Here is a 27500-nt window from a genome sequence, read left to right on the forward strand (position 1 = left end):
AAACATTTTACATGGAGAAACTGATACTTTTCATGGATTGTAGTTTTTTTTTCAGAGTTGTAGTTGCTAAATAAATAATAATAAAAAAAAATACTTTCAATCCCTATCAATAGCTCTATTTTCATCCACCTAATTTTTTTTGCAAACATTTTAGGTGATAATCCAGTTTTAAAATTGAATTTGCCTATTTGGATGGAAACATAGCTAATGAACATTTGTTCCTCCTAATGCCACATGTTAAAATAAACAGAAATAGAATAATGGGATAAATGTAACATGAAACTCATTTTTTTGTACTCATGTCCTTCAGAGCTTTCTCTTGCCAATGATATCTTTGTGTTGCTTCCACTATCTGAAGAAAAACGGCATTATGAAAAGCTCTATTCAGATCAAATCAACTGAACTGAAGACATCTGAGAACTTCAGCCTTGACTAATTGTTGGCAGCACAAGATAACCGTTGAACACATTATACAGCACTGCGCTCGCATTATGACTTCAAGTGAAAAAAGAAAAATGCAGTATTGGTGGGCAACTTTACACTTTTCACACAACAGTCGGAGGTTATACAGTATAAAGACACTGATATATCTCCATCTTTATTTTCATGACAGATAAATATTTAATGCACAAAGCCAAATGTGCAGTATCTCTCACTCTGTTTAACTACGCATATGGATTAAATAGAGTCCGATCTTATTAGAAGTGATCTATCTATCTATCTATCTATCTATCTATCTATCTATCTATCTATCTATCTATCTATCTATCTATCTATCTATCTATCTATCTATCTATCTATCTATCTATCTATCTATCTATCTATCTATCTATCTATCTATCTATCTATATCTTCTATCTATCTATCTTCTATCTATCTATCTATCTATCTATCTATCAATCTATCTATCAATGACTCTATCGATCCATTCATTCATCCATCCATAATTATATCTAATTCTCTATCGATCTCAATTGATCCATTCATCTATCCATCAATCCATCCATCCATCTATCTATATATTCATCCATCAATGACTGTCGATCCATTCATCCATCCATAATCCATCCATCATCCATCCATCCATAATTATATCTAATTCTCTATCGATCTCAATTGATCCATCCATCCATCCATCCATCCATCCATCCATCCATCCATCCATCTATCTATCTATCTATCTATCTATCTATCTATCTATCTATCTATCTATCTATCTATCTATCTATCTATCTATCTATCTATCTATCTATCTATCTATCTATCTATCTGTCTATCTATTGATCATTCTTTTATTCTCTCCATCATTCTATCCATCCATCCTTCTATCAGTAATTATATCCATCCATCCACCTATCCTAAAACAATCATTTGACCCATATTTCGTCATTACATTTTTCAAACGTCTATAATTCTGTTCATTTTTATTTAATTTCTTATGCTTTCTATACATATGCAATAATTTTGCTATTTTATTTGAACTTGCTCTTTGATGTACCAAGTATTAGAAAATACAGCTTTTAGAAACAAAAAACCCAAAACAAAAAACAGTTTCCACCACGCATGTGGAATAAATGGAGTGCAACCATATTGTTAGGAGTGATTGGTTTCAGTAGTTTCCTAAACAGGAAGTGCAACCCATAATTTGCAAAACAGCCGTCACAAGCAGAAAATGCCTGCGCACATAGATGTACATTCTGATTTAATCATAGCTCTATAATACCACAGCAGCACCTTGCCTCGCATAATAAGAGTCAATGCTCAAGTTAAACGATTATCTTCATGTTAACAGTAAGTGTACTTCACGAAACAAGCCCTGCGGTCTCTGAATGAGGAAAATGTGTTTATGTGTGATCAGATAATGTAATTCTTATTGCAACCCATTGAACAGGCTTGGCTAAACTCATAAACGTCACACGCATATGAATAATAGCACTGTGAGAGAAAAAAAAGATTGGATGCTGCTCGAAGAACAGACTATCGAAGGTAAAGAGTTGAATTCTCCTTACATATGAATATGGAGAACTTTTAATCTGGTGTTTTAATAAGCTTAAAAAGTCAAACACCAATGCTGAGCATCTCATACTGCAGAAAACAAGATAATAAACCACCCTCAGACTATGTAATCAATCCTATAAACATGTGGGCGGGGTTTTTTCGTGCGAACAGCAATATCGCAGTGAATTATTCGTGCATCATCTTGAATATAGGTCACATTTATCATCATGTGAATTTTGCGAAGTGGAATGGAGTTAATGTTAAGCAAGTAGAATATTTACAAAGCGTGCACACATTTTAATAGCATCTTTTGCAATGAACATTCCTAAATTAAGATGCATTTACATGAGAAGCCAAATGATTTATAATATTAAGGCTATGTTTCATAACAATGAAAATCCAAATGATGTCTTAAAAATCTGACAATGGGGTCAAAAATGTACTTTGTTGGTTTTCAGGATGTTTTTTTAATCACAGTTTACAAACACAACTGTTAAAAAAAAGGTTTAAGTCCTCACCGATGCTCCAGAAAGAAACAATAGGCATTGAGAGCTGGGGGTCAACACTTTTAGAATCTGAAGATCAAGGTAAACTGCACTTGATTTGTGTTCTAGGATGTGTTCCAGTATTTTCTGTTATTTCCGAAGGACAGTGTCCTTTCAACAAAATAAGAATAAATTGCATATCTTCATCCTGTTTGAAAGTTTTCACTGTGTATTACTTATTTTTTTCAAATTGCTTATGTATATTTATATACAGTTGAAATCAGAATTATTATCCCCCCTGAATTATTATTTTTCCCAATTTCTGTTTAATGGAGAGAAAATTTCAACACATTTCTAATCATAATAGTTTTAATAATTCATTTCTAATAACTATAGAAAATATTTTATCTTTGTCATGATGACAGTAAATAATATCTAACAATTTTTCAAGACACTTCTATACAGCTAAAAGTGACATTTAAAGGCTTAACTACGTTAATGAGGTTAACTAGGGAGGTTAGAATAATTAGGCAAGTTATTGTATAATGATGGTTTGTTCTGTAGACTGTCGAAAAACATATATTAAAGAGGCTAAAAATCTTGAACTTGAAATGGTGTTAAAAAATTAAAAACTGCTTTTATTCTAGCCGAAATAAAATAAATAAGACTTTCTCCAGAAGAAAAAAAAATATTATCAGACTTACTGTGGAAATGTCCTTCCTTTGTTAAACATCATATGGGAAATATTTAGAAAAGAAAAAATAATTCTCACTCAACTGTGTGCAAGTTTTTTTATTTATTATTAATATTATTAAATTTATATTTTTTACTTTTTTACTTACTAATTATCAAATACAAGTTTTTATGGTAGTTTAAGAAGTTTTAGGGTAAAATTAATTAATGAACTAATTTAGCGAATCATGTTATTTCTGCACCACTAGTGACAGCAGAATACTCTTCACCAAAAGTTAACTGACAAGTAATCTAACCAAATATAATGCTGATAATATTTTCTGTTTGACTTAAATACACAATTAAATCGATGAATGAATAAATAAATAAATAAATAAATAAATACGTTGATAAATGAATGAATAAATGAATGAATGATCAAATGAATGAATAAATAAATTGATGAATGAATAAATAAAATTAATGAATGAATAAATAAAATTGATGAATGAATAACTAAATGAATAAATAAATAAATTGATGAATGAAAAAAGTATGAATCAATTAATAAATTGATGAATGAATGAATAAATAAATACAGAAATTGTATGAATGAATGAATAAATAAATAAATAAATTGATGAACGAATAAATCAATCAATAAATCAATCAATAAATAAACTGATGAATGAATGAATGAATGAATGAATAAACTGATGAATGAATGGATAAATGAATAAATAAAAAAAATCATAAAATGATGAATGAATGAATGAATGAATAAATATTCTGATGAATGAATGGATAAATGAATAAATAAAAAATAAATAAACTGATGAATGAATGAATGAAAAATAAATATACTGATGAATGAGTGAATGAATGAATGAATGAATACATTAATTGATGAATAAATGAATGAATAAATAAATAAATCAACTGATGAATGAGTAAATTAATGCACAAATAAACAAACAAACAAACAAATAAATAAATAAATAAATAAATAAATAAATAAATAAATAAATAAATAAACCCAGTACAGTTCAATGGACCTATACATTAATCTGGTGAAATGTCTGCATTTATTCTAGAATTCAGCATTGACAAATGAACAATCAGCTGTCTTATTCACCAAATGATTTGGCAGTCCAGTTTTTGTAGGCCCTGTAGGCTACAGCTTTAATATTCCTTGTGTTTACTTCATTTCGAGTCACTTTTGCATCCAGAATATATCATTCAAATGTATATTTCTGCTTGAAATCAACATGTCAACTTTTCAGAAATGATTCATTATTTCCCTGAAGAAATTGCAAAAGCAATGGCTGGTGGCAGCAACTTGAACACTCCTCTCCTTGTGATTGGTCAGTCATCCACACACTTTCAGACATGTCTAACACACTTGTTTATTCTCACTCTAATTGTTGGCTTGAAGCTCCATTTGTCCTTATTTTTTATTTGTATTTATTTTTTTCTTCTGACTGTAAAATCAATAGCTGTGATGGATGAGAGGGAAAGCTGAGGCCTGTGTTACAGTCAGGCAATTTTGATCAATACACTGCCTTTGTTTACCTCCCCTCAAGTAGAAGCAATGCTTTTTAATCCTGAACTAAAAATAAACTCCTCCAGGTGTTAAAGTCGGTTATTTAGCCAAGAATGAATGTAACCGGTGGCGGATTCGGCTTGTATTGTGAACCCTCCCCGTCTTATACTTCTGAGTGACACAAACTCCAGCAAGTTTAACTGACCCACATGCCAACATGATATTAAGGATGTTTGGGGAATCACAATGTGCAAGTGTTGATTGTATTTAGTAGCTGTCATTGAGAAAATGGCGTAATGGTATTTGCTGCATCCCAATGCGCATACAATCTAAAAAATATGGAAAAAATATGCGATATGCAATATTATTGTTGTTTTTAAAATATTTATTTATGTGATCATATTAAAATAAACAGGTGAAAACTGTGTCAAGGTACTAAATCTCAGCAGATATTCTGACTCTGCTTGGCTGTTGTCATTTCTTGACTTGATTCCCATCATTAGTGTTTATTTATAGCTCTGTGTTAACCTTTGGGCTGCTTCAGCCAATAGCAAAACAGCATCTACTGAGGAGGCGGGGATAAAGATAGGAAGGCCCCATCTGATTGGTTAAATATAGAGAAACACTCAATCCATTCATTAATTTTCAGCTTAGTCCCTTTATTAATCTGGGATCACCACAGTAGAATGAACTTCCAACTATTCCAGCATATTTTTTATGCATCGGCTGCCCATACACTCTTGTATTCAAACACATACACTAAGGCAAAAACTAAGGCTTACTCAATTCACCTATACGCTTATTTCACGCGGCCGCCATTTTAAAGAACCAAAGCGAGGCTGCGGTGGGAAGAAACCCGGAAGTATAGGACGAGCACTGTAAACATTGCAGTAACATGCCGTGTACTATAAACCTCCAGCTGTTACCGAGATTTCAAAATGCAGAAATGGTGTAACCATCACTTTAATATTATTTAGTAAGTTTAATTTAAACAATTAAAAGCAATTTAGCATCAAACAACATCACAATCTCAGTGATACGCTTAAGTTTCCTCCTGGGCTTCAGCTCATGGCACCAGTTAAACACCGTGAGGACGCTTTCCTGCTTCAGCTTATGTAACCCGGTGAGTGATAAACACTGCAGTCCTCTGCAGCACACGCTCGTGTTGTCTGTAATAGTGTTGTCCTGGTACTGAAGTTTTAAACCCGGCTGTTTCCCGCTAACATGGAAGCGCTGCTGAGCGCGGATGTCTCAACTGCTCTTCACGACTTCGCGCTTCCATCTCCGTGTATCTGTGTTTGGTTTGGACTCAGTTTACCGCTCTTCACCCAGTGAAAACACAGAGACACGGACTGGAGCGCGAAGCAGCCGTCAAGATCAGCTGAGTCATCAAGTAGATCGCTCGGCTCGTCTGTGTTAGTGCTCAGTATACAGCGGTGGGTGAACTGATGACCTTCTCGGCCAATCACAATCATTTCTGTTGAACACGTGAACACAAATCAAATCAGCGCTGTTTTAAGAAAGCCATCAACATTGCCTTAAATCTTAGCACGAAATTGCCGGGTTTTCTTTTAATTCAGTATCGGGACAAGTCTAATATAGTGAAAGAATCAGTTTATTAACTTGAGTTTGATTAATGGCATCTAAAACGTGTGTTTGGGAAAGAAAACGTTAGCTAACTAGTGCCATTTCCCTTAACTTAGCTGAACATGAGCTCTGATATCCCTTTTTACATTCACCATTCATTCGGAACGGACCTTCGGGTCACCCGGAAGGCGGAGAAATTATAAATTTGTGTCACTTTATCTTCGCTGATAAGATATATAGCCAGTTACACAACATTCCTATGTAGCTCCCAATGATACTTCCGGGTTTCTTCCCACCGCAGCCTCGCTTTCGCTTATGAAAATGGCGGCCGCATGAAATCAGTCTATAGCCATGTGCTTGGATTTAGGGGGAAACCAGAGCACCCAGAGGCTTGAACTAGCGACCATCTTCTTTTGTTAAAAACAAACACATGCCTAAAATTAAAAATCTTTAAAATTCTGACTTTGTCAGTGCCTCTTTGTTACTGTTTGAGTAATTTATGTGTACTTTGTATTTGTCAGGATTCTAGTCCAGCTCAGTGCTCAGCTCAAGTTTTTTCGGGTCGGGCACTCTTATCCTGTTCTTGTCTGTTTTCATCTTTTGGTATGAGCATCGTCTTGGCCATGCTCAGACCATGCACGCTTCCGATTGACGCGAGTGCGTGAGGTCCAGGTCTGCTCGGAATGCACGTTCTTGTCCTGGTGTGTGTTTCTTCACAGCATGGTGTTTTTGGTCTCAGAGCTCCGGCCTAGTTGGTTTCGGTTGCTGTTTTGATTGGAAACTTGCATGCTTCATGTGAGTTCACGTTAAGTGTTTTATTTATTGTGTACTCATGTCTTACGACACTGGAGCCGTGTCTGAGTCAACTAGATCCTTTCAGACCCAGCTCTGTGAGTTCATAAACTCCTCCAGAAACTACAGCTGGATGATGGAGTTTTAAGCAGTGTTTCCGACTGAGCCCAGCCTAGATTGACTAACTGTTGTCTGGTGTCGCCAGGAGGATTTCCCCAGGACACCGACAACAGGCACTACATCATAAACATGCCCCTACAAGAGAAAGCTCCTGTTTGGTTAACGTGGCACGAATATCCACATCATTTTCCCATATCGCACTGCAGGTTGTCTATTGACTTAACATGTAAATCCCTCGCGCTTGACGCTTCTTTCGCGTCTGGTGTGAACGCAGCTTCAGTGTTGTGTTTCATGTGAACACGCGGTAAACGAATTCTCTCATTGGCTGCGTGTTCTAGTCCTGTTTTATGTGAGCACATGTCTTGTTTTTTCTTTGTGGCATGTGCTGTCCTGTCTATTGTCTAGTCCCACCCTCCTTGTTAACCCATTATTAGTTAATCCTGTTCATCTGTCTGTTAATGAATTATTTCTCATTTATAGTCTCCTCATGTCTGCGGTCCTGTGCCAGTTCTTCGTTCCTCTTTCTGAGAGTCATGTCCTGTTCCTTTCCAGTCTAGCCACCCAAGCTCAGTCCAGTCTAGTTTGTCTTTTCAGTTATGGTTTTCCCCCTCGGGGTTGTTTTTGTTGTCACTTGTTGTATTTTATTGTTAACAAATCATTTTACTGCAATTGTGTCCTCCTTTCCCCCTCCAGAAACCTGACAATATTTCTTTGAAACCCTCTTAGCAATCTGTTACACTACAAGTTACTCGGAAACTTAAAGTATTACAATGCATTCATGATTGTGGTGAATAATACAGTATCCAACATAGGTGGCAGTACTGGCACCTAGAGGTGTGAACCTATACTGGTCTCTCGGTTCGGTTACGATATTCATGCCTTCGATTCGGTTCAATTCGATATCTGGGTGCATCACGGTGCATTGACGATGCTTTCCATATATAGTGTTATATTTTAGGGGGGAGGCTATAACATGCTCTGTATAAACACACAGACACACAGCACCACACTGTCTCTCATTCAAACACATACACAAACATAGACAGCAACAAACACACACACACACACACACACACACACACAAACACACACACACACTTAATCCCTCGCAACAGGGAAAGCTCGCGCTGAGTGGAGCGAAAAAAAAAGCGAAAAAAAAAAAAAAAAAAGAAGCACTTTTCAGACGGTCCCTTACTGAGAGCTCCTCTCTAGCTCTTCCGGCTAAACACATATTGCGAGGGCCTAAACGGAGCAGTGCTCGTAATGTCGAGCGACAAAAAAGAAAGACAGCTGTGAAACATAACCAGCTTTGTCTTTTTGTAGGAAACACACTTTAGATCTTTTTAGGGTAAGAGTTTTTTGAGTTATTGCCGTCTATAACTGAATGTGTGTCAGGAATATCGAAAACAAAACCAACTGAACCGCGCTCATTTCTGGTGCCCCCCCCTGGATATACAGCACCCTTAGCATTTGCCTATGGTGCCTTTGCCACGGGCCGGCCCTGAGTTAGCTGTGTTCAGTGGCGTAGCGGACAGGCCCCGCGTGATGGGGGCCCCGCGTCGTCGCGATTTTCAATAATTGAAAATCCAGCAACCGCAATAATCAAACTCTTAGGAACAACTGTGGTCGGAACCAAAGTTCACAGGTCTGTGTACTCTGAACACCTCTCAAGCGGTGGACTACTTCATTCTGATTGCTTGCCGCCGAACGGCGTCATATCATAGCTCAGTTGACTTGATTTGATCTCTCCTTGATGCTCACACACCGGAGAAGACACCCTGTGCTGTTTCTAGCCGCCGGTTCTCATTGAAAATGAATGACTTCTGGCTACTTTGACGCTCTCGCCGCTTTCGGTTTGTGATCGCTCCTCAGTTTGTGAAGGCTTCCCCGCATTGTCGCTCCACCCCGCCTGCCTTCCCCGCTCCTTAATTCATGATCGCTTCCCCGCGTTGCCCCCCCCCCCTCCCCCCCATCATCAGGGGGGCCCGACAGTGACCCCTGCAGGGGGGCCTCCGCATTTGTCGCTACGCCACTGGCTGTGTTGTAAATACTCACGCTTATCTCCCTCGCGACAGAGCGCATAGGAGATAAATGACGTCAGTACATAATAACAGGTTATTATTATTACTGAACTGATACAGAATTGTCCGCGTCTGCATCGCGGTGCACCAAAGAAACAATTCATTTTGACATCCCTATTGGCACCCTAAGGATCCGCTGAAGGATACACTGAATGTTTTCATGCATTGAAAACACAAAATATTATTGGCAGTTTATTTTTTTACATTTAATTTTGGTCTTATTTGTGTCATGAATGAATATCATTCTAAGATGACATCTAGTGTACGTGTTTATATACAAAAACTCTCAAAAATATAATGCACAATGCACTTTTGTGAAAATAAAGATCTTTTTTTGGCTGTTTTTACCCCTAAAACTAAATCTGCTTCTAACCTCCTGCTTAATTTCCAGCACTGGACAATACAAAACCGAGACAGAATATTACGAGGACACAACCTCCTGGATGAGCGCGGACGCATATAAATAAATAAACCCAAGCGCAAACAGCAATGATAAATGCAGTTATTATTTTTTTCAATTAATGTGAAAAATGGCCGCTGACCCCTCTTGACCGGAGGAAAGTGTGGCGACACTGGCGGACCTCTGAAAGTTCTCCATTATTATAATTGCTATTTTGTTTATGCCCCTGTCCTGTGCCATGCATGGCTAACTCCCAATTGATGGCACTCCAGCCCACTCTGTCTACGTCTGATGAATGTTTTATTGCTGAGGAGTCACTTACTGACGCCGCTGAGCAAGATACACTGAGAGATACAATCAAGAAACACTGAAACATGACAATGGTGCTACTAAATCACTCCAAACGCTCTCTGCAGGAGCCCGCTCAGCTCCATCGGGAAAGCAACTGTGGAGGAAGTTTGGCGTGGAAGAACACCCCTGTCCTTGATTTTATAAGCTCTGGGAGCAAAAATGGAAAAGTCAGCGCACCACATGGCATCTTGGTGACTTTTTGAGGCTTTCCAGTGAAACAGCAAGAACCAATTACTCTACAGTAATCAGGCCTGACTTAGCAAACCAAAGAAACTAACTGTGACTGTATTGGAGTAAACCGATTTTAGTTTATTAAAATGAATTGCTTCTACAGTGGCTCAGTGGTTAGCATTGTGGCCTCAGCAAGAAGAATGCTGGTTCGAGTCCCAGCTGCACCAGTTGGCATTTCTGTGTGGAGTTTGCATGTTCTCCCTGTGTTGACGTGGGTTTCTTCCGGTTTCCCCCACAGTCCAAACACAAGCGCTATAGGTGAATTGAACATAATTGGCTCTAGTGTATGAGGTTCCATCCGCTGTTCAAAACATATGCTGGAATAGTTGGTGGTTCATTCTGCTGTGGCGACTCCAGAATAAGGAACCAAGCCAATGAAAAATGAATGAATAAATGAATTGCTTCTATTCATATTTGGTGTGTTTTATTGTTTGTGGCAACCTTTAGCTTAATTTTAGTGAAAATATTCAATTCAGAATATCCATATGGGTGAGGCAGTGGCACAGTAGGTAGTGCTGTCGCCTCAAAGCAAGAAGGTCACTGGTTCGAACCTCGGCTCAGTTTGTGTTTCTGTGTGGAGTTTGCATGTTCTCCCTGCCTTCGTGTGGGTTTCCTCCGGGTGCTCCGGTTTCCCCCGACAGTCCAAAGACATGCGGTACAGGTGAATTGGGTAGACTAAATTGTCCGTAGTGTATGAGTGTGTGTGTGTGTGTGAATGTGTGTGGATGTTTCCCAGAGATGGATTGCGGCTGGAAGGGCATCCGCTGTGTAAAAACTTGCTGGATAAGTTGGCGATTCATTCCGCTGTGGCGACTCCGGATTAATAAAGGGACTAAACCAACAAGAAAATGAATGAATGGATGAGAATATCCATATTTACAATAATACAGTCACACAAGTACTAAAAGGGCTCATAAAATGAGAAATCAAATAATGTTTAGACATATAAGGTCTTTTATAAGTATTATAAAATAATATATACTTTTCAGAGCTCAATGCTTTTTTTAAATCTAAAATCAACTAAAATTATGTGAATTTGCCAGATCGACAGATTATGCACTTTTTGTTACACATCTCCTTTATATAAACTATAAACAGCAGCCACGCTATATATTCTCTTTATTCTCTATTTCCACCGGGGGATTCTTATCCCGAGGCCCCAGAGACTATGCAGAGCCACCAATGTGATCCAAGACCAGCGACGAGATGGTCCCAAGGTTTCCATAATCCTGGACCAGGCCGTATCCTGAGCAGCTGCTGTGGTGTCTTGGAAGAGTGGAGAGCATGACACTGATTCCTGTGAGACTCCAGGGACAGACGAGTCTTTGCTGACTTCCAGCGTTCTCCTGCCTCCGGCGCCTAGACTGCAGATCTGCACAAGACGTTTGGCCATAGGAGAAATGGTCATGCCCAACTGTTTTTTTTATTCTTCACTTTTGCTGATTGGTAAAGTTTTTTCCACGCCACTTTCGCCACTGGCTTGCATGGTTCGGGATCTGTAGAGCTGCGCATCGATGGATTTGCTCCTCAGTGTTTGGACTCTTAGTATTGAATATTTAACCACACTGAACAGAACTAAACTGAACTCCCAACACTGAAAACTGAACTGACACTGTTTAAATTTACTATAACATTCTATGTGAAGCTACTTTGACACAATCTACATCGTAAAAGTGCTATAGAAATACAGGTAAATTGAATTGAATTTAACAAATGTCTAAACTTCGTCTCCACAGAAAAAAGATCAACGCCCACTTCTACATCACTGGCTCCTCCCACTGATACATGCTAAATGCTACCTGCTATTAAAACCAAACAATAAAGACACTTTAAAAAGCAACAAGATTCTGATACCAAATTTAGGAAAGACTTCCAGACTGTGTTAAGAACCTCCATTTACTGTACTATGGATCTTCCATTTACTTCCATTTTATTATGGATTTGTTTACAAACAAAGGACAATTCAACACTGGATTTTCAGTAAGGCTGAAGCTAAAAGACTATGTTGTGCTGACTATATTGGATTCGACAGTAATATCACACCATACAAGTTGTTATTACGTGCCGACTATTGCTTTGTCTCTTCTGATTTTTACTGATTATTGAAGTGTTTCATCCAAACACATCACAGCAGTGTTTATCTATGATGGATATAGGCTGTGAAACATTCACACAGAACTTTAGACTGTATCTGTAGACACAAAGCTGTGCTTTCAAAACTTTGTATGCAATCTTAAAAGTAAGGTGTTGGAATTTTTAAATATGCAAAACTGTCAACCAATCACACCAGTGAATTTATAATCTGTCATGTCTATTTAAATAGTGTTTTTTATGAAGGATGACAACACAGGATATAAAAAACACCTACTGCTATTAAATTATAGTTTCTAAAGTAACCCTATTAAGCAAAAGCTACTGTAAAGGACCGCAAACGTCTGCAGAGAGTGGTGAGAACTGCAGAGAAGATCATGAGAACCCCACAGCCTTCTCTGCAGACTATCCACCATCGCAGAGTCCACAAGACAACTGCCTCCATCCTAAAAGACCCCACGCACCCACAACACAGATTATTCACACTCCTACCCTTAGGGCGGAGGTATAGGAGTGTGAGATGCAGGATTGGCAGTCTCAAGAACTCTTTTTCAGCTATCAGACTTTTAAATGGATAACCATTGGACATAAACAGTTTCATTTTCTGCTCAGTAGCACACTACATTCTCCATCCCAGTTTGCGCTATAATGCATAGAATTGCACTCAATCTGCTTCGGCCATTATATTGTTGTTTGCACATAAGCCAATTGCACTAGGCACTTTTTGCATAATAAGAACAATTTTAAGAACCACTATACGTTGTTTACATCTGTTTTCATTACTACACACTCAGTATTATATATTGTTTACATTCATAGATATTTATATATTTACATTTCATAATTATACTTGTCACTTCTGTGTGTGTGTGTGTGTGTGTGTGTGTGTGTGTGTGTGTATATATATATATATATATATATATGTATATATATATATATATATATATATATATATATATATATATATATATATATATATATATATATATATATATATATATATATATATATATGTGTCTGTGTGTGTGTGTGTGTGTGTGTATGTATGATGTGCATGTGTATGACTTCATTGTGGACGGCAAAGTAAGAATTTCAGTGTACAGGAAAACGTGTTTCCTTACTGTGCACATGACAATAAACATTTTGAATTATTGTTAAAAAAAATCACTTTTATAAGGGGTTTAAACACAGTTGTGTGTCAGCAGTGTGTGAATATAGCCAGCATTTAAAAGTATACATGAATTTATAAATTTTTTATAGTCATACCTGATATAAACAGTCTGCAGAAACACTTTGATTGACATTCTCTCTTTGTACGTGTCATCAGAGGGGGAAAGCCCCGCCCACTAGTGACAATCTCTGCCTTATTAGCCAAAACAGCCCTGAGTGAGAATCAGCCATCCACCAAAGAGCCAGCAAACTTTCTTCTGAGCTAATTTTTTTCACATTTTCACAGCGATAGCATTAGTGTTTTAAATCTGTCACTACACTGACACATGCTCAGTAGCCTGTATACTCTACATAGATATTTATATATTTACATTTCATAATTATACTTGTCACTTCTGTGTATATATGTGTATTTATGTGTATGTCGTGTATGTTATGTGTGTGATTTCACTATGGAAGGCAAAGTAAGAATTTCATTGTACAGGAAAACGTGTTTCCTTACTGTGCAGATGACAATAAACACATTGAATTATTGTAAAAAAAAACATCACTTTTTTAAGGGGTTTAAACACAGTTGTGTGTCAGCAGTGTGTGAATATAGCCAGCATTTAATAGTAAACCTGAATATATTCATTTTTTATAGTCATACCTGATATAAACAGTCTGCAGAAACACTTTGATTGACATTCTGCCTTTGTACGTGTCATCAGAGGGGGAAAGCCCCGCCCATTAGTGACAATCTCTGCCTTATTCCCCTAAACAGCCCTGAGTGAGAATCAGCCATCCACCAAAGAGCCAGCAAACTTTCTTTTGGGCTAATTTTTTTTAACATTTTCACAGAGATAGCATTAGTGTTTTAAATATGTCACTATGCTGACACGTGCTCATTAGCCTCTGTACTCTACATAGATATTTATATATTTACATTTCATAATTATACTTGTCACTTCTGTGTATATACGTGTATTTATGTGTATATCGTGTGTGATGTGAATGTTATGTGTATGACTTCATTGTGGACGGCAAAGTAAGAATTTCATTGTACAGAAAAACGTGTTTCCTTACTGTGCACATGACAATAAACATTTTGAATTATTGTTAAAAAAAATCACTTTTATAAGGGGTTTAAACACAGTTGTGTGTCAGCAGTGTGTGAATATAGCCAGCATTTAATAGTATACATGAATTTATAAATTTTTTATAGTCATACCTGATATAAACAGTCTGCAGAAACACTTGGATTGACATTCTCTCTTTGTACGTGTCATCAGAGGGGGGAAGCCCCGCCCACTAGGGACAATCTCTGCCTTATTACCCTAAACAGCCCTGAGTGAGAATCAGCCATCCACCAAAGAGCCAGCAAACTTTCTTCTGAGCTAATTTTTCACATTTTCACAGAGATAGCATTAGTGTTTTAAATCTGTCACTATTTAAATTTAAAGTGAGAGTGACAAAATGCCCTAATTTGGATCAAAGATTAATCAATTTCAAATTGCAAATCACATTGCTATTTTGAGCTGAAATCCCACACACACACACACGCACACACACACACACACAGACACACTCTAGGGGTCTGAGAGTAGAGATCTGTGCGGGACTAAATTTTGAATCCCGCTCCCGCCCGCACCCGCCAGGTTTTAGCCCGAACCCGACCGCTCCCGCTTATATTAAGAACTTGTTGTCCCGCTGCCCGACCCGCCCCGTTTTCTACCCGCCGCGCCCGATCTCGCTAAAGAGCGGGGGGAGAACAAAACCGAAAATCACCCAGCTATACAGTCCAGACAGGCTATAACAAGCTGTCTGTATAAACACACACACACACACAGCACCAAGCACACACACACAGACAAAGCTCTCTCTCTCTCTCTCATTCGCGCGCGCGCGCACTAACACACACACACAAACACACGCATAAGCACCAAGCACACACACAGGCAAAGCTCGCTCTCTCTCATTCGTGCGCGCGCACACACACATACACACACACACACACATCTCTCATTCGCGCGTGCGCACACATACACACACACACACACAGCACCAAACAAGCTAAACACAGCATCGCGCTACTTCATTTACACACATACATACGCGTGCTCACTCGGGAGTCAGGAGTGATTTTGCTAGACAGCCCGCTCCCATCCCAAATTAAACCCGTTACCGACCGCTCCCGCGATTTAATCGGAAATTTATACCCGCGCCGCAAAAATCTGGTCGGGTCCCGCGGCGCCTGCGGGACAGCCGCAGGAATGCAGACCTCTATATCAGAGCCATATTTTACAGCTTATAATAATAGGTCCCCTGTAAGTAAATGTATTGCAAACATTATAAATGGACATGAGAGAATAGCATAACATAAAAAAGAGACACAAAAAATGGACACAAATAATGACAGATTATTCACTCAGCCGTCCCTTTAAACCATTCATGTTTGAACCCGTCTGATTCATCACTCATAACAGCAGCTTCATCATTAAGCGCATTAGGTCTGTCATCGAGCTGAAAGTCCAAGCGAACACATCATCAGCATTTCGCACATCAGCATTTTCTTTCTTTAGAATCAGCAGTATGTCCATGTGGCGTGGCATTTGGTAGCGAAATCGAGAGAGTAAAAGTTGAAATGAATGAAAACAGCTGACAACGTACCCACACACCTTGGCAGAGGTGCGCTCCACATGCGCCGCCCTCCTCCCAGGCAGATGATTTCCGGTGCTCCCTCCAGACGGTAGCCCAGATTGCAGGAGAAGGTCAGAGTGTCTCCGATACCGAAGCTGTATCCGTTACGCCGCCCGTAATGCGGCACACCTGGATCCTCACACGGCTCAAGGTTGTATTCTGGGAGAAACAGAAGAGTTTGTAATATTATATACAATATATCATGTGTATTGTAGTTATATGACATAAATCATTTTTATATTATAAATACTTTTATACCCATGTACACTAAAAAAATTATTTTGCTGCATGTTGAAACTACTTATTTAAAACGAGCTGAAACAACACTATTCTTGAGATTTTGTGGGGACAACTTAATTATTTTGTGCTCAATCCACTTAAATTTGTTAAGTTAACTTCATTGATTTGTGTTGAGACAACATGAATCAATTGTGTGGAACCGTGCATTTTTTACAGTGTATAGCTATGGTGACATTTAAATGCTTAACTAGGTTAATTAGGTTAACTAGGCGGGTTAGGGTAATTAAGCAAGTTATTGTATAAGGATGGTTTGTTCTGTAGACAATCGGAAAAATATAGCGTAAAGATGCTGATAATATTGACCTTAAAATGGTGTTTAAAAAATTAAAAGCTGCTATTATTCTAGCCGAAATAAAACAAAAAAGACTTTCTCCAGAAGAAAAAATATTATAGGAAACACTGTAAAAATTTACTTGCTCTGTTAAGCATCATTTGGGAAATATAAAAAAAAAAAAGAAAAAAAATTCAATGGGAATGAACTATATATATTGGGATTGAATAGAAAAAAATCAAGTTTTAGATAGAGTGTTTATTATACATTTCTATGCGTTAACACATCTAGGCTTCATTTTTAAATGATAATTTGTCAATTATAATTTAAATAATATATTACATTTATTACGTTTTATATGTTTTTCTTATTTAATGTTTTATCTGGTATTTTTTTATCTCCTGGTGTTTTATAATAATTTTTAACTTTCATAACATAATAATAATAATAATAATATTAAAAAATAAACAAACAAATAAATAATAATAATAATAATACTAATGATAATAATAATAATAATAATAATAATAATAATACTAATAAATAAATATATATATATTAAGTAAATAAAAGTACTTGATCTACAACCCCAACTACTGCATATACTGCTGCATATACTGCATCTACTGTACTGTCCCTGTGCCCTTCAGCTGGGCCATCATCGAACCCCCCTCACCTGAGAATGTGATGTTGAAGCCCTCGTAGGAGATGGAGAAATCAGATATGAAGCGCAGCTGGGCCTTGAAGTTGCCATAAAGACCTGCGTTGATGGGCAAGGGCAGTTCAGCTCCGGTGAGACGAGCGAGAGGCTGAACAAAACTCCCGTTCTCTGTGATGAGCAGATAGTCATGATGGTCCTCCAGGTGGAAGGTGTTAAAGGTGAACTGAACGCCTGGTGGGGAAATAAAACCAATGCAGGAGTCAAAAAGCTAATAATATGCTTCAAATGTTACCATGAGTGTCTCGTAGAAGCTAGAGGAATCTGGCAACAAAACAAATGAGACCCTTTTCACAGTGTCTATATACATACTATATACTGTGACGGTCGTCATTAGAATTTTCTTTATTATTATTTGAGTGAGGTCTGATTGGGTTACAGCTGTCAGCTGATGCAATGTTATTTAGAGCGCCTCGGATGGGGTTCTCGCGCTCTCTCATTCATTCCTTGTCATGCAGTCAGCATGCAGGTGATTCCGGGTCACGGAGGGGTCATACTGATTGTGTGTTTGTAGAGAGTGCGTGGCGTAGTTGTTGCTTCGAGTCTGGATTGTAACAAAATGTGTGTTTTTGTGCTGCTTGGTCTTACTCTGAGGGAGTGGCAGTGTTCCTTGAAGTTATGAAAGTTATGAAAGTTATGTTCCTTGTGAAAGTATATATACACATTTCCTTCAGAAAAAAGGAAAAAATACTGTGGGACAGACAGGAGAGCAACGGCAAATTTTATTTCCTGCCCCTATAGACTTTGTATTAGAAAATACATACATTACCTGACAAAGTCTTGTCACCTATCCAAGTTTTAGGAACAGGATATAATAACTTGACTTCTAGTTGATCATTTGCTATCAGAAGTGGCTTATATGAAAGGCAAAGACCTCAAGATTACACTTATTTTACCAAAATATATAATCATGCCTTGATTTTGAATGATTTAATTAGGACAGTAAGGTCTGACTTTGCTCAGACAAGAGTATTGTCACTGAACAGAAATAATGTCCAGTATAGAAAATAAAGTCCTGCTGCAGTGGAAACAGAATGAATATTGTGTCTGACTCCATCATGAGCTTGGAGGACTGCATCCATACATCTCTGCAATGACTCAAATCACTGATTAATAAAGTCATCTGGAATGGCAAAGAAAGCATTCTTGCACGACTCCCAGAGTTCATCAAGATTCTTTGGGTTCATCTTCAATGCCTCCTCCTTCATCTTACCTCAGACATGCTCAATAATGTTCATGTCTGGTGACTGGGCTGGCCAATCCTGGAGCACCTTGACCTTCTTTTTGCTATGTGGAAATTGAAGTATGAGAAGGAGCGCTATCCTGCTGAAGAATTTGCCCTCTCCTGTGCCTTGTAATTCCCAGAGATGGGTTGCGGCTGGAAGGGCAGCCGCTGCGTAAAAACTTACTGGATAAGTTAGTGGTTCATTCCGCTGTGGCGACCCCGGATTAATAAAGGGACTAAGCCGACAAGAAAATGAATGAATGAATGAATGTGTCTTGTAATGTAATGGGCGGCACGAATGTCTTGATACCTCAGGCTGTTGATGTTGCCGTCCACTCTGCAGATCTCTCACACACCCCCATACTGAATGTAACCCTAAACCATGATTTTTCCTTCACCAAATGTGACTGATTTCTGTGAGAATCTTGAGGTCATGTGGGTTCCAGTAGGTATCCTGCAGTATTTGTGATGATTGGGATGCAGCTCAACAGATGATTCATTGGAAAAATCTACCTAGAAGTCAAGTTATTATTTGTTGCTCTTACAACTGGGATTGACGACAAGACATTTGTCAGGTAGTGTATAAATATTCATAAAAACTTTCAAGGTTTTAAGATGACCGCTAAAGGTGTCATAACAGTATTGTGAAAAGGGTCCATAAAAGAAATGATCAAGCACTTGGGGTCGACCTCATTATTCAAGGCTGAGGGGACCCTACTAAGGGTACCGGCTACTCATTAAACCCAGGAGAAGAGGAATAAAAAACTTTTTTTTTTCTCAAGCTGTATGAATTTAAGTTTTGGCTGAGGTCACCTAGAACAAAGACAATTCTGATTCTGACCCTTTTCCGTCTTGGTGTCAGAAAAGAGAAAAGTATTTTTAGTTCCAACTGATCTGTCTACTAAACATAATGGCCTTCAAAATTGATATGCATTAGCAGCCTTGGGAAATTAAAATACAGAGGGACTTTCATTATTCTCAACTCAAAGGTTGGATAATGATATTTCGGAGTAGGGCACCGACGAGTACCTACATCTGTATTCATGAGAGTTTTGTACCTACGGCGGGCTTTAGTCGGGCTTTTGGCTTTTCATCCAGCCATCAATTTGTATCTCAGGCTGCAGTATTTGGCCTGTCGAAATGAATGTTTATGGAAGCGGGTGACAAATTGCAGGTAAGATGTAGCAATCGTTTTCTTACCTTTGCCATGGCTGACCTCCACAGTCCAGGTGCAGTTGAGGGAGCTGGGATAAACCTCAGGGTAGCCGGGGGACAGGATGGTTCCTCCTGGTCCTCGAACATCACCTCCACACAGGGCTGAAAGCCAGAGGGGGAAACATACTCACTGAAACTGAATACACTCAAACAAATCACTTTTACTGCTTGTTCAAACTACTTATTTAAAATGAGTTAAAACAACACAATTTTTACATTTTTTGGCGGGACAACTTTATGTTCGGTCCATTTAAATTTGTAAAAAAAAACAATTAAGTTAACTTAATTAATTTGTGTTAGGATAACATGAAGGAATTGTGTGGAACTGAGCATTTTTACAGAGAATGCACTGAAACAAACTTACTAAAACTGAAAACACACAAAAAAAATAGTGTGTTGTTGTTCGCTGGAAATACTGTGTTTAGCTCTTTAAGCTGAAAAAAGCCCATGTGTTACGATCACCAGCAATCTAGCATTTGCAGTTCGCTGGAAAACTACACATGCCACTTTAACCAACTACATATCCCGTCAGGCACCTCACACACACACCAGTTCCGGATGCACACTTGCACACTGCTGTAGATCATGACGACTGATTACATGGACTATATACACACACCTTACATTCACACACACAGTGCTGAGTCTTGTTTGCTGTAACATTACAAAGTGTTCGCTTGTCTAGCCTTGCAGTGTTTTCTGATGTTGTTTTGCCACCTGTATCGACCTCTTTGCCTGTGACCATGACTAAGCTTTTGGATTACCCTAATAATACTGTTTGCTCCTCTTTTGACTATTGCCTGCCTGACTAAGCTGTAAATTAAACTGCATTCCGACCCTCCCCTCTGTTGTCCCCAACTCCTTGTTACACCATCATGAATTTGCAGCATTTATTCACATTTATCACTAAGAAATGTTTGAATAATAAATGAATATTTCAGTTGGCGACGCAGTGGCGCAGTAGGGTAGTGCTGTAGTGCAGCAAAAAGGTCGCTGGTTTGAACCACAGCTCGGCTCAGTTGGAGTTTCTGTGTGGAGTTAGGATGTTCTCTCTGCGTTCGCATGGGTTTCCTCCGGAAGCTCCGATTTCCCCCACAGTCCAAAGACATGCGGTACAGGTGAATTGGGTAGGCTAAATTGTCCCTAGTTTATGAGTGTGTGTAAGAGAGTGTGTGTGTGTGTGTGTGTGTATGAATGAGTGTGTGGATGTTTCCCAGAGATGGGTTGCGGCTGGAAGGGCATCTGCTGCATAAAAACGTCCTGGATAAGTTGGGGGTTCAATCCACTGTGGCGACCCCGGATTAATAAAGGGACTAAGCCGAGAAGAAAATGAAAGAATGAATGAATGAATGAATATGAATATTTGAGTCAGGAAACACACTTGTCAGCAGCAAATCAGAAGTAAGGGGCGTGCCTATTGACAAAGGCAGAGATATCAATAGGGATGGTCCTGTTGAGTTATGGATGTGTTTGTTTTTCCACTTTGAATCAATCTTGTTTGGCAAAATTTGCTTAGTGTATCTTTAAAGCACATGCAGATGATTTGTTTGTTGTTCCAGGAGCATCTGTTATGCAAGCTATAAAGGCTCTGCCCTCTTCTTTAAATGGGGGAGGGGGATCAGCAACTCATTTGCATATAAAGAGAGTCATACAACAACTGTTTGCTTTGTTTTCACCCCAAAACGGGGCATTTACAGCATGATATTATAAATGATCTGAGATATTTTGATCTGAAATTTCACAGACACATATTTCGTGGCCACCCGAGACTTATATCTTATAAAAAGAACATAACAGCACTCCTGGATAGTTTAATTTGGCAATGATGCATTTAAATCGATCAAAAGTGACAGTAAAGATGTTTATGATGCTATAACAAGAGGCTTTCAAATAAATGATGGGCCTTTTTAGCTTTAAGAGCTAAACACTGTATTTCCAGCATTTCTCTTCCATCTCTTGTACACATGCAGTATTATAAGCAACAATTTATTCTCAGGAAACTCCCAAGAGCATGTATAAGATATATGACGCATAAAATCAAAAACTTATAATGTTAAAAATGTGTCTTAAGCGTTGTCATAACATGTAATAATAGTGTGACTGACGTAAATGAGCCCTTTAAGCGATTTAGCTGGTCAAAAATGACCCATTTTCTCCCAATATTAAAATTAATTTGAAGACTATTTTGGCTATTGTTGTTATCCATGAATCTTTCAATTAAGTTTTTTTTTTGCTATGGTGACTATCCAATAATCTATTTCAGCTGAAAATGTAACAAAAATGCAGTATTGAAATCTCATAATTAAATAGTAGCCTGAGTGAGGCAAAAAGGTCCACTTTTTGAGAGAAAAGAACCATCCCTTTCACGAAGCTGGCTACAGGCCTGGTTAAAGAGGTTTAATTTGTATTAATTAAATTATAAACCTTATAATTTTATTGGAGTGCAGTGAGTGCACTATTCTGTGCTTCTGAACGGCTGTATTTACATTTCTGTCATGTTTTGTCTGGTGCAAACAGCCAAAATCACTGGAAAATTCATTAGCACACAGGGTTACAATGTAACCTGCTCACCTAATGTTTACGTATATAATATTCATATTATTTGCTAATTACTAAAGAGCTCCTATTATGGATTTTTGAGCATGTCCTTCCATGTAGTGTGTAGCACAGCTCTAAGTGAAGTGAAATATCCAGCTAAGGCTTAAATTTGAAAATGCACCGTATTTAAAAATATTGACTCATTCAACTCTTTGTGCTTTAAATGAATCGTCTTGATAACGAGTCTTAAGCTGTTTCCAAGGAAAATTGAAACCTGCGGCCCCGCCCACAAACACAGTAGCAAAGAAAAAGAGGAAGACAAACTTTGTAGCAGAACATGGTTGAATCAAGTCATAAAGACGCTGTGATCAGATGGATATTATTGGAAGTGTGAGGGGAAAGTTTGTGTTATTTTCTCTACCCAAAGATAAAACTGTGAAGAGTCAGTGGTTGAGGTTTATTTTTGCAAAAATACCCCAGCATTATAGCCCAGCCTTGTGCTGTTCGAGTGCTTCTGGAGTCTACACGCTTACAATGGGGCATTTGTTGGCCGTTTGTTAAAGGAAGGATTGAAATTTAGTTGAAATTATGGGAGTTTTCCAGGATAAATAACAAAGTGTTGGCAGGTATGCTCACACATACACTCTGCACTCTGACTACTTCAATGTTGTTGATAAGCCATGCTGGGCATTTAACTCTGTCTCTAAACGCTGTTGACCAATCACTATAGGCTGTCATCGGTCCAATCAGCGCAGATTAGCTTCACGCTAAGGAGAAGGTTTGGGATCCCATGAATCACTGAACGAATCATATGGGAGTCGCTGAGATAATTAGGTAAAAATAAATGCATATTATAGAACAATGAACCTTGCATGCAGATCATGTTGTTGGAGACTCTTAAAACCAAAATATAACCCTTTTAAATGTATAATAGGGACTCCTTAACCACCTCATGGTGAACTCTGAATCTGTCTCTATTTTCCAACCCAAGCAGATTCTGGAAACATAGCCCCGCGGACGTTTCTGGAGACCGCGATTTACGCGGCCGGAGGTACGTATGGACGCATTTAGTTTTTTTCGAGCGATATGCTCCTCCTCTTCGCGCTCGCCGGCTGACGGCTCGCCTCCGAGTGGAGGGCTTTCCTGATGCAACCAGTTTGTCCGCTTAGCGTTGCGTCGGCGGAGCGGAGGCCCCGGAGGAGGAGCCGGCCGCGGGGACGACGACCGGGATCGAGTCCGGGGAACAGCGGTTCCAGAAATCAGGTAAGATGAAAAACAAAATCCGAAAAATAAGGGCGAAAACGCGGCGAGATCCGAAAACACGGTCGAAATCGAAGATGAGGGCTTTTGCTTTTTTTTTTTTTTTCTGGACGGCTTTTCCAAACCATCGCTTGGGTTTAGGGAAGGAGGAGGAGGAGGAGGAGGAGGAGGAAGAGGAGGGCGGCCGGGTCGGCCGATCCGGCGGCTTCGCGCGAGATCAGCGCGGGCGCGAACGGCGCGCACTCCCGAGAGGCACCCGAGACGCGAAAAAGCGCGCACAGCTGCCTCTCGCGGATCCGCGAAAACAAAAACCGCTCGAATACGTACCTCCCGGGACGTATCTTGCGGTCCGCAGAAACGTCCGCGGGGCTACGTTTCCACAATGAGCCCGGGTTGCTATTTTCGAAGTCTGTCTTTTCTGCTACTGTCCACCGGAGGTCACATTTTGGTTGCAGACACATACTTTGAGAGCCTTCATGACTGAATGAATGAAATAAGCTGTTTTCCACCAAAGCAACCCCGGGGGCTGAAATATAATTGGCTAAACTGGCATTTGACGGGTTAAATTACCAAAACAAAGACAGACATTCCAGCACATACCGCTCAAAGCAGAATATCTGACCTCAGCATTGTTTTTCGGATAAACAAGAATGTTTCCTTAGCATGTTTATGAAATATCTGCAAACATATGATGGTATTTTTTATTCTTTAGAAGAGTCAAAAACTTTAAACGCTGTGCTGTGTTTAAGGGAAAACGCATCTCCAGCAGCCTCTGCCACCTGAGACAGGTGCACGTCTCTAATATACGCTGCATTTCGAGCTCATGGAAGTGAGATGACTGCGCGCAGTAAAAAGTGCCCCTGGATGTCTAATCTGGTGAGCGCATCAGTTCCTATCAGCAGAAGCAGCCTTCACAGCAAATTGCCTCTCAGAGTCCTCCTCAGCGACGGGCTAATGGCCTCGCATTGAATCACATTGTTTCAGTTTAGTCGCCGTAGAGAAGGGAAAGCCAAAGAATGTAATCAAATAGCCGAAGGACAGGCGGCCTAAAGAGCTCTGACGGGGTAAGACATAGGTAACGCCTGCTGTTTAGCGCTGTCCTGTTTTAGTAATACGCTCTAGTAAGCCTTCGTTGTAACTGATTTTATTTGAGACGTACAGTTGAAGTCAGAATGATTCGCCCCTACTGTGATTTTTAATACTTTTTAAACTATGATTAACTGAGCAAAGGATTTTTACACAGTATTTCCTGTTTTTTTTCTTCTGGAGAAAGTCTGATTTGTTTTATTTTGACTGCAATAAAAGCAGTTTTATACTTTTTAACAACCATTTTAGGGTCAATAAGATTAGCCCCCTGAGGTATTTCTTTTTCAATTCTCTATAGCAGGGGTTCTCAACTGGTTTGGCCATGGGACCCACATTTTTACATGTTCATCAAGCCGCGACCCAAGTTTTTATATAATAATATAAACTTATATAATATATAAATTATAATATAAATAATATAATAATTTATTATAAATATTATAAATAATATAAATTTATATAATAATATAACTATTATAGTTATATATTTATAACTATAATATAATTTTAGGAACTGCAATTCAATTGGATTTGTTAAAATACACAAGTAGCGACACATAAATCATAAGAAAATCACCAATACTTTATCAAAATGTATCAAATTATAGTAATAATACAGAGTAAAAATGTCAAATACTGTAAAGAGTGGTTAGGGTAATGCTGAGTTCAGACTGCATGATTTTCAAAGTAGTCGTGTCACAGATGTTTTCACACTGCATGACTATCTGGGCTAGCGTTTCATCTCTGCTTTGTTTACACTGCAAGATGGATCGGCGACAGGGACTTTCACATTTCATGATTTTACTATCGGAAGAATCGGCGACAACTTCGTCCAAACTACGTCTCACAGCCAAAAACACGTTGTATATCTTTTGTTATTTACTACATAATGAGAAAGAAGCCTTTAATGGGGTAGAAATTTGCTCATCTGGGTTTAAAGGGAATTAGCCATTTCTCCTCAACTTAAGTTGATAATAAACTAATTTCTTTCTGTATGAAACGTCAAACAGACCTGAGTTCTGTTAAACCTCCACTAGTTTTTCCTTCATTTCGTGGGTCCAAATAAACTGAAAAAGAGCACTTTCAACTTCTCCCCCAGCCTCCCGCTGGCCTGCAGCAGGTATACACACACGCACACACAAGTGAATGCCGCTCTTTCATTGGCTGTAGGCGATCGCTGATGTTATTTTCAGTCAAAACTCAATTCACACGGCATGATTTGAATCGCCGACAGCTCCAGATATTCAGCACGCCAAATATCTCACAGGCATCGGCGACTCATCGGCGATTCTCTCAGATCGCGTCTTTGATAGTTCATACTGTGTGATTGTCACTCACGTGCACGAGCAGCGATTTGCCTGTGATTTCAGGCATTTGTCGGCGATTTCTCAAAACCTGTCGGCGAGCCAAAATCAGGGCTCAAATCACGCAGTCTGAACTAGGCATAAGGAAAAGTTTAGTTACCATTAACTAAACTGAACTGTTAATAAAATGTTAACACTGATCCGGTTGAACAGAACCAACCAGCAAATTAAAATGATTAAAATAATCATAACCCTTTTTAAAATAATCACTAGTTATTTGCTCTTCTGCTTTTGTGTGGGCTTTCTTGGCCTACACGGTGAGCACAGTAAGATGCGCGGAGCGCCTGTACTTGTTTTGAACATGAAGATGTTCGGCACTTTTTTTCAACTATTAGAGTCATCTTTGAAAATAGTCCACAGGTTTGTCCTTGCAACTGGGATGTTTGGTTTCTGAATGTCGTTTTAATTGAGAAGGTTTCATGCTGTCTCGTGAGAGCACCTCACTACATATGACACACTGAGCTTTTAAGCCTTTTTTGTCATCAATATATGTAAATCCACACTTTACATATTCGGGGTCGTATTTGCGCTTCAACATATTTGTTGCTATAATTAAATGAAATTTCACATGTCAAACGGTACGGTTGTTACGCGCGCATTTTAAAATAAAAGTCTGATATATACAAAATAAGTTAAAAATTAAACTCGTGTTGTTTTTTTTGACCACACACTCCGACCCACCAGTTGAGAAACACTGCTCTACAAAACAAACCACTGTTATACACGACTTGCCTAATTACCCTAACTTTAAGCTAATTAACCCAGTTATGCCTTTAAATGTCACTTTAAGTTGAATAGAAGATTGTATATATATATATATATATATATATATATATATATATATATATATGTATGATAAAAAATATATACATATACATAAGGAATTTTATGGCAAACTACAGTAAAAAAAAAAAAAAGATAAAAACAAGTATTTAAAAAGCATAGATGGAACGTAAACTATAAGATGGAAAAAAAAACATACCAAAAAAAGGTAAAAAATAATGTGGCTTGACAAAAACAACAATTGTACAATTTGTCCCGCACAACAAACTCTATTTTACACGTATAAACCTAAGAAAAGAATCAATTTGCTGGAACTCATGTATTCATGTAAACATGTAAACTTATAAAACATGTTCTTTTACTGCACATATTTCCTGAAAATGGTACCAAATTTTCTTAAACTGGTTAGATTAATCTCTAGAAAATATTTTTTTCAACTAAAAGAAGACATTCCCAATACACTGTGTTGGAATTTGAGGTTTCTGATCACTTCAACTAAGCAATATTAGCCGTTTGGTCAGGAGCACAATAAAAACTATG

General features: G+C 38.5%; 1 protein-coding gene across 9 annotated transcripts in view; it reads right to left on the reverse strand.

Moving 5' to 3' along the window:
* csmd3b (CUB and Sushi multiple domains 3b) overlaps nucleotides 1–27500 on the reverse strand; it is a 990558-nt gene that overhangs the window by 389528 nt on the left and 573530 nt on the right. For all 9 annotated transcript variants that reach the window (XR_012395232.1, XM_068215335.2, XM_017352314.4 and 6 more), the window contains 3 exons: nucleotides 19915–20031; nucleotides 17448–17663; nucleotides 16171–16359 (listed from right to left, as the gene is read on the reverse strand). Coding sequence is in view for 8 of the 9 variants with exons in the window: in XM_068215335.2 (XP_068071436.1) it covers nucleotides 16171–16359; nucleotides 17448–17663; nucleotides 19915–20031 (522 nt within the window). In the remaining variant the exon portion in view is untranslated. The remainder of the gene's footprint in view (nucleotides 1–16170; nucleotides 16360–17447; nucleotides 17664–19914; nucleotides 20032–27500) is intronic.

The sequence above is a fragment of the Danio rerio genome, chromosome 19 (genome assembly GCF_049306965.1).
Source record: "Danio rerio strain Tuebingen ecotype United States chromosome 19, GRCz12tu, whole genome shotgun sequence".
Classification (NCBI taxonomy): domain Eukaryota; kingdom Metazoa; phylum Chordata; class Actinopteri; order Cypriniformes; family Danionidae; genus Danio; species Danio rerio.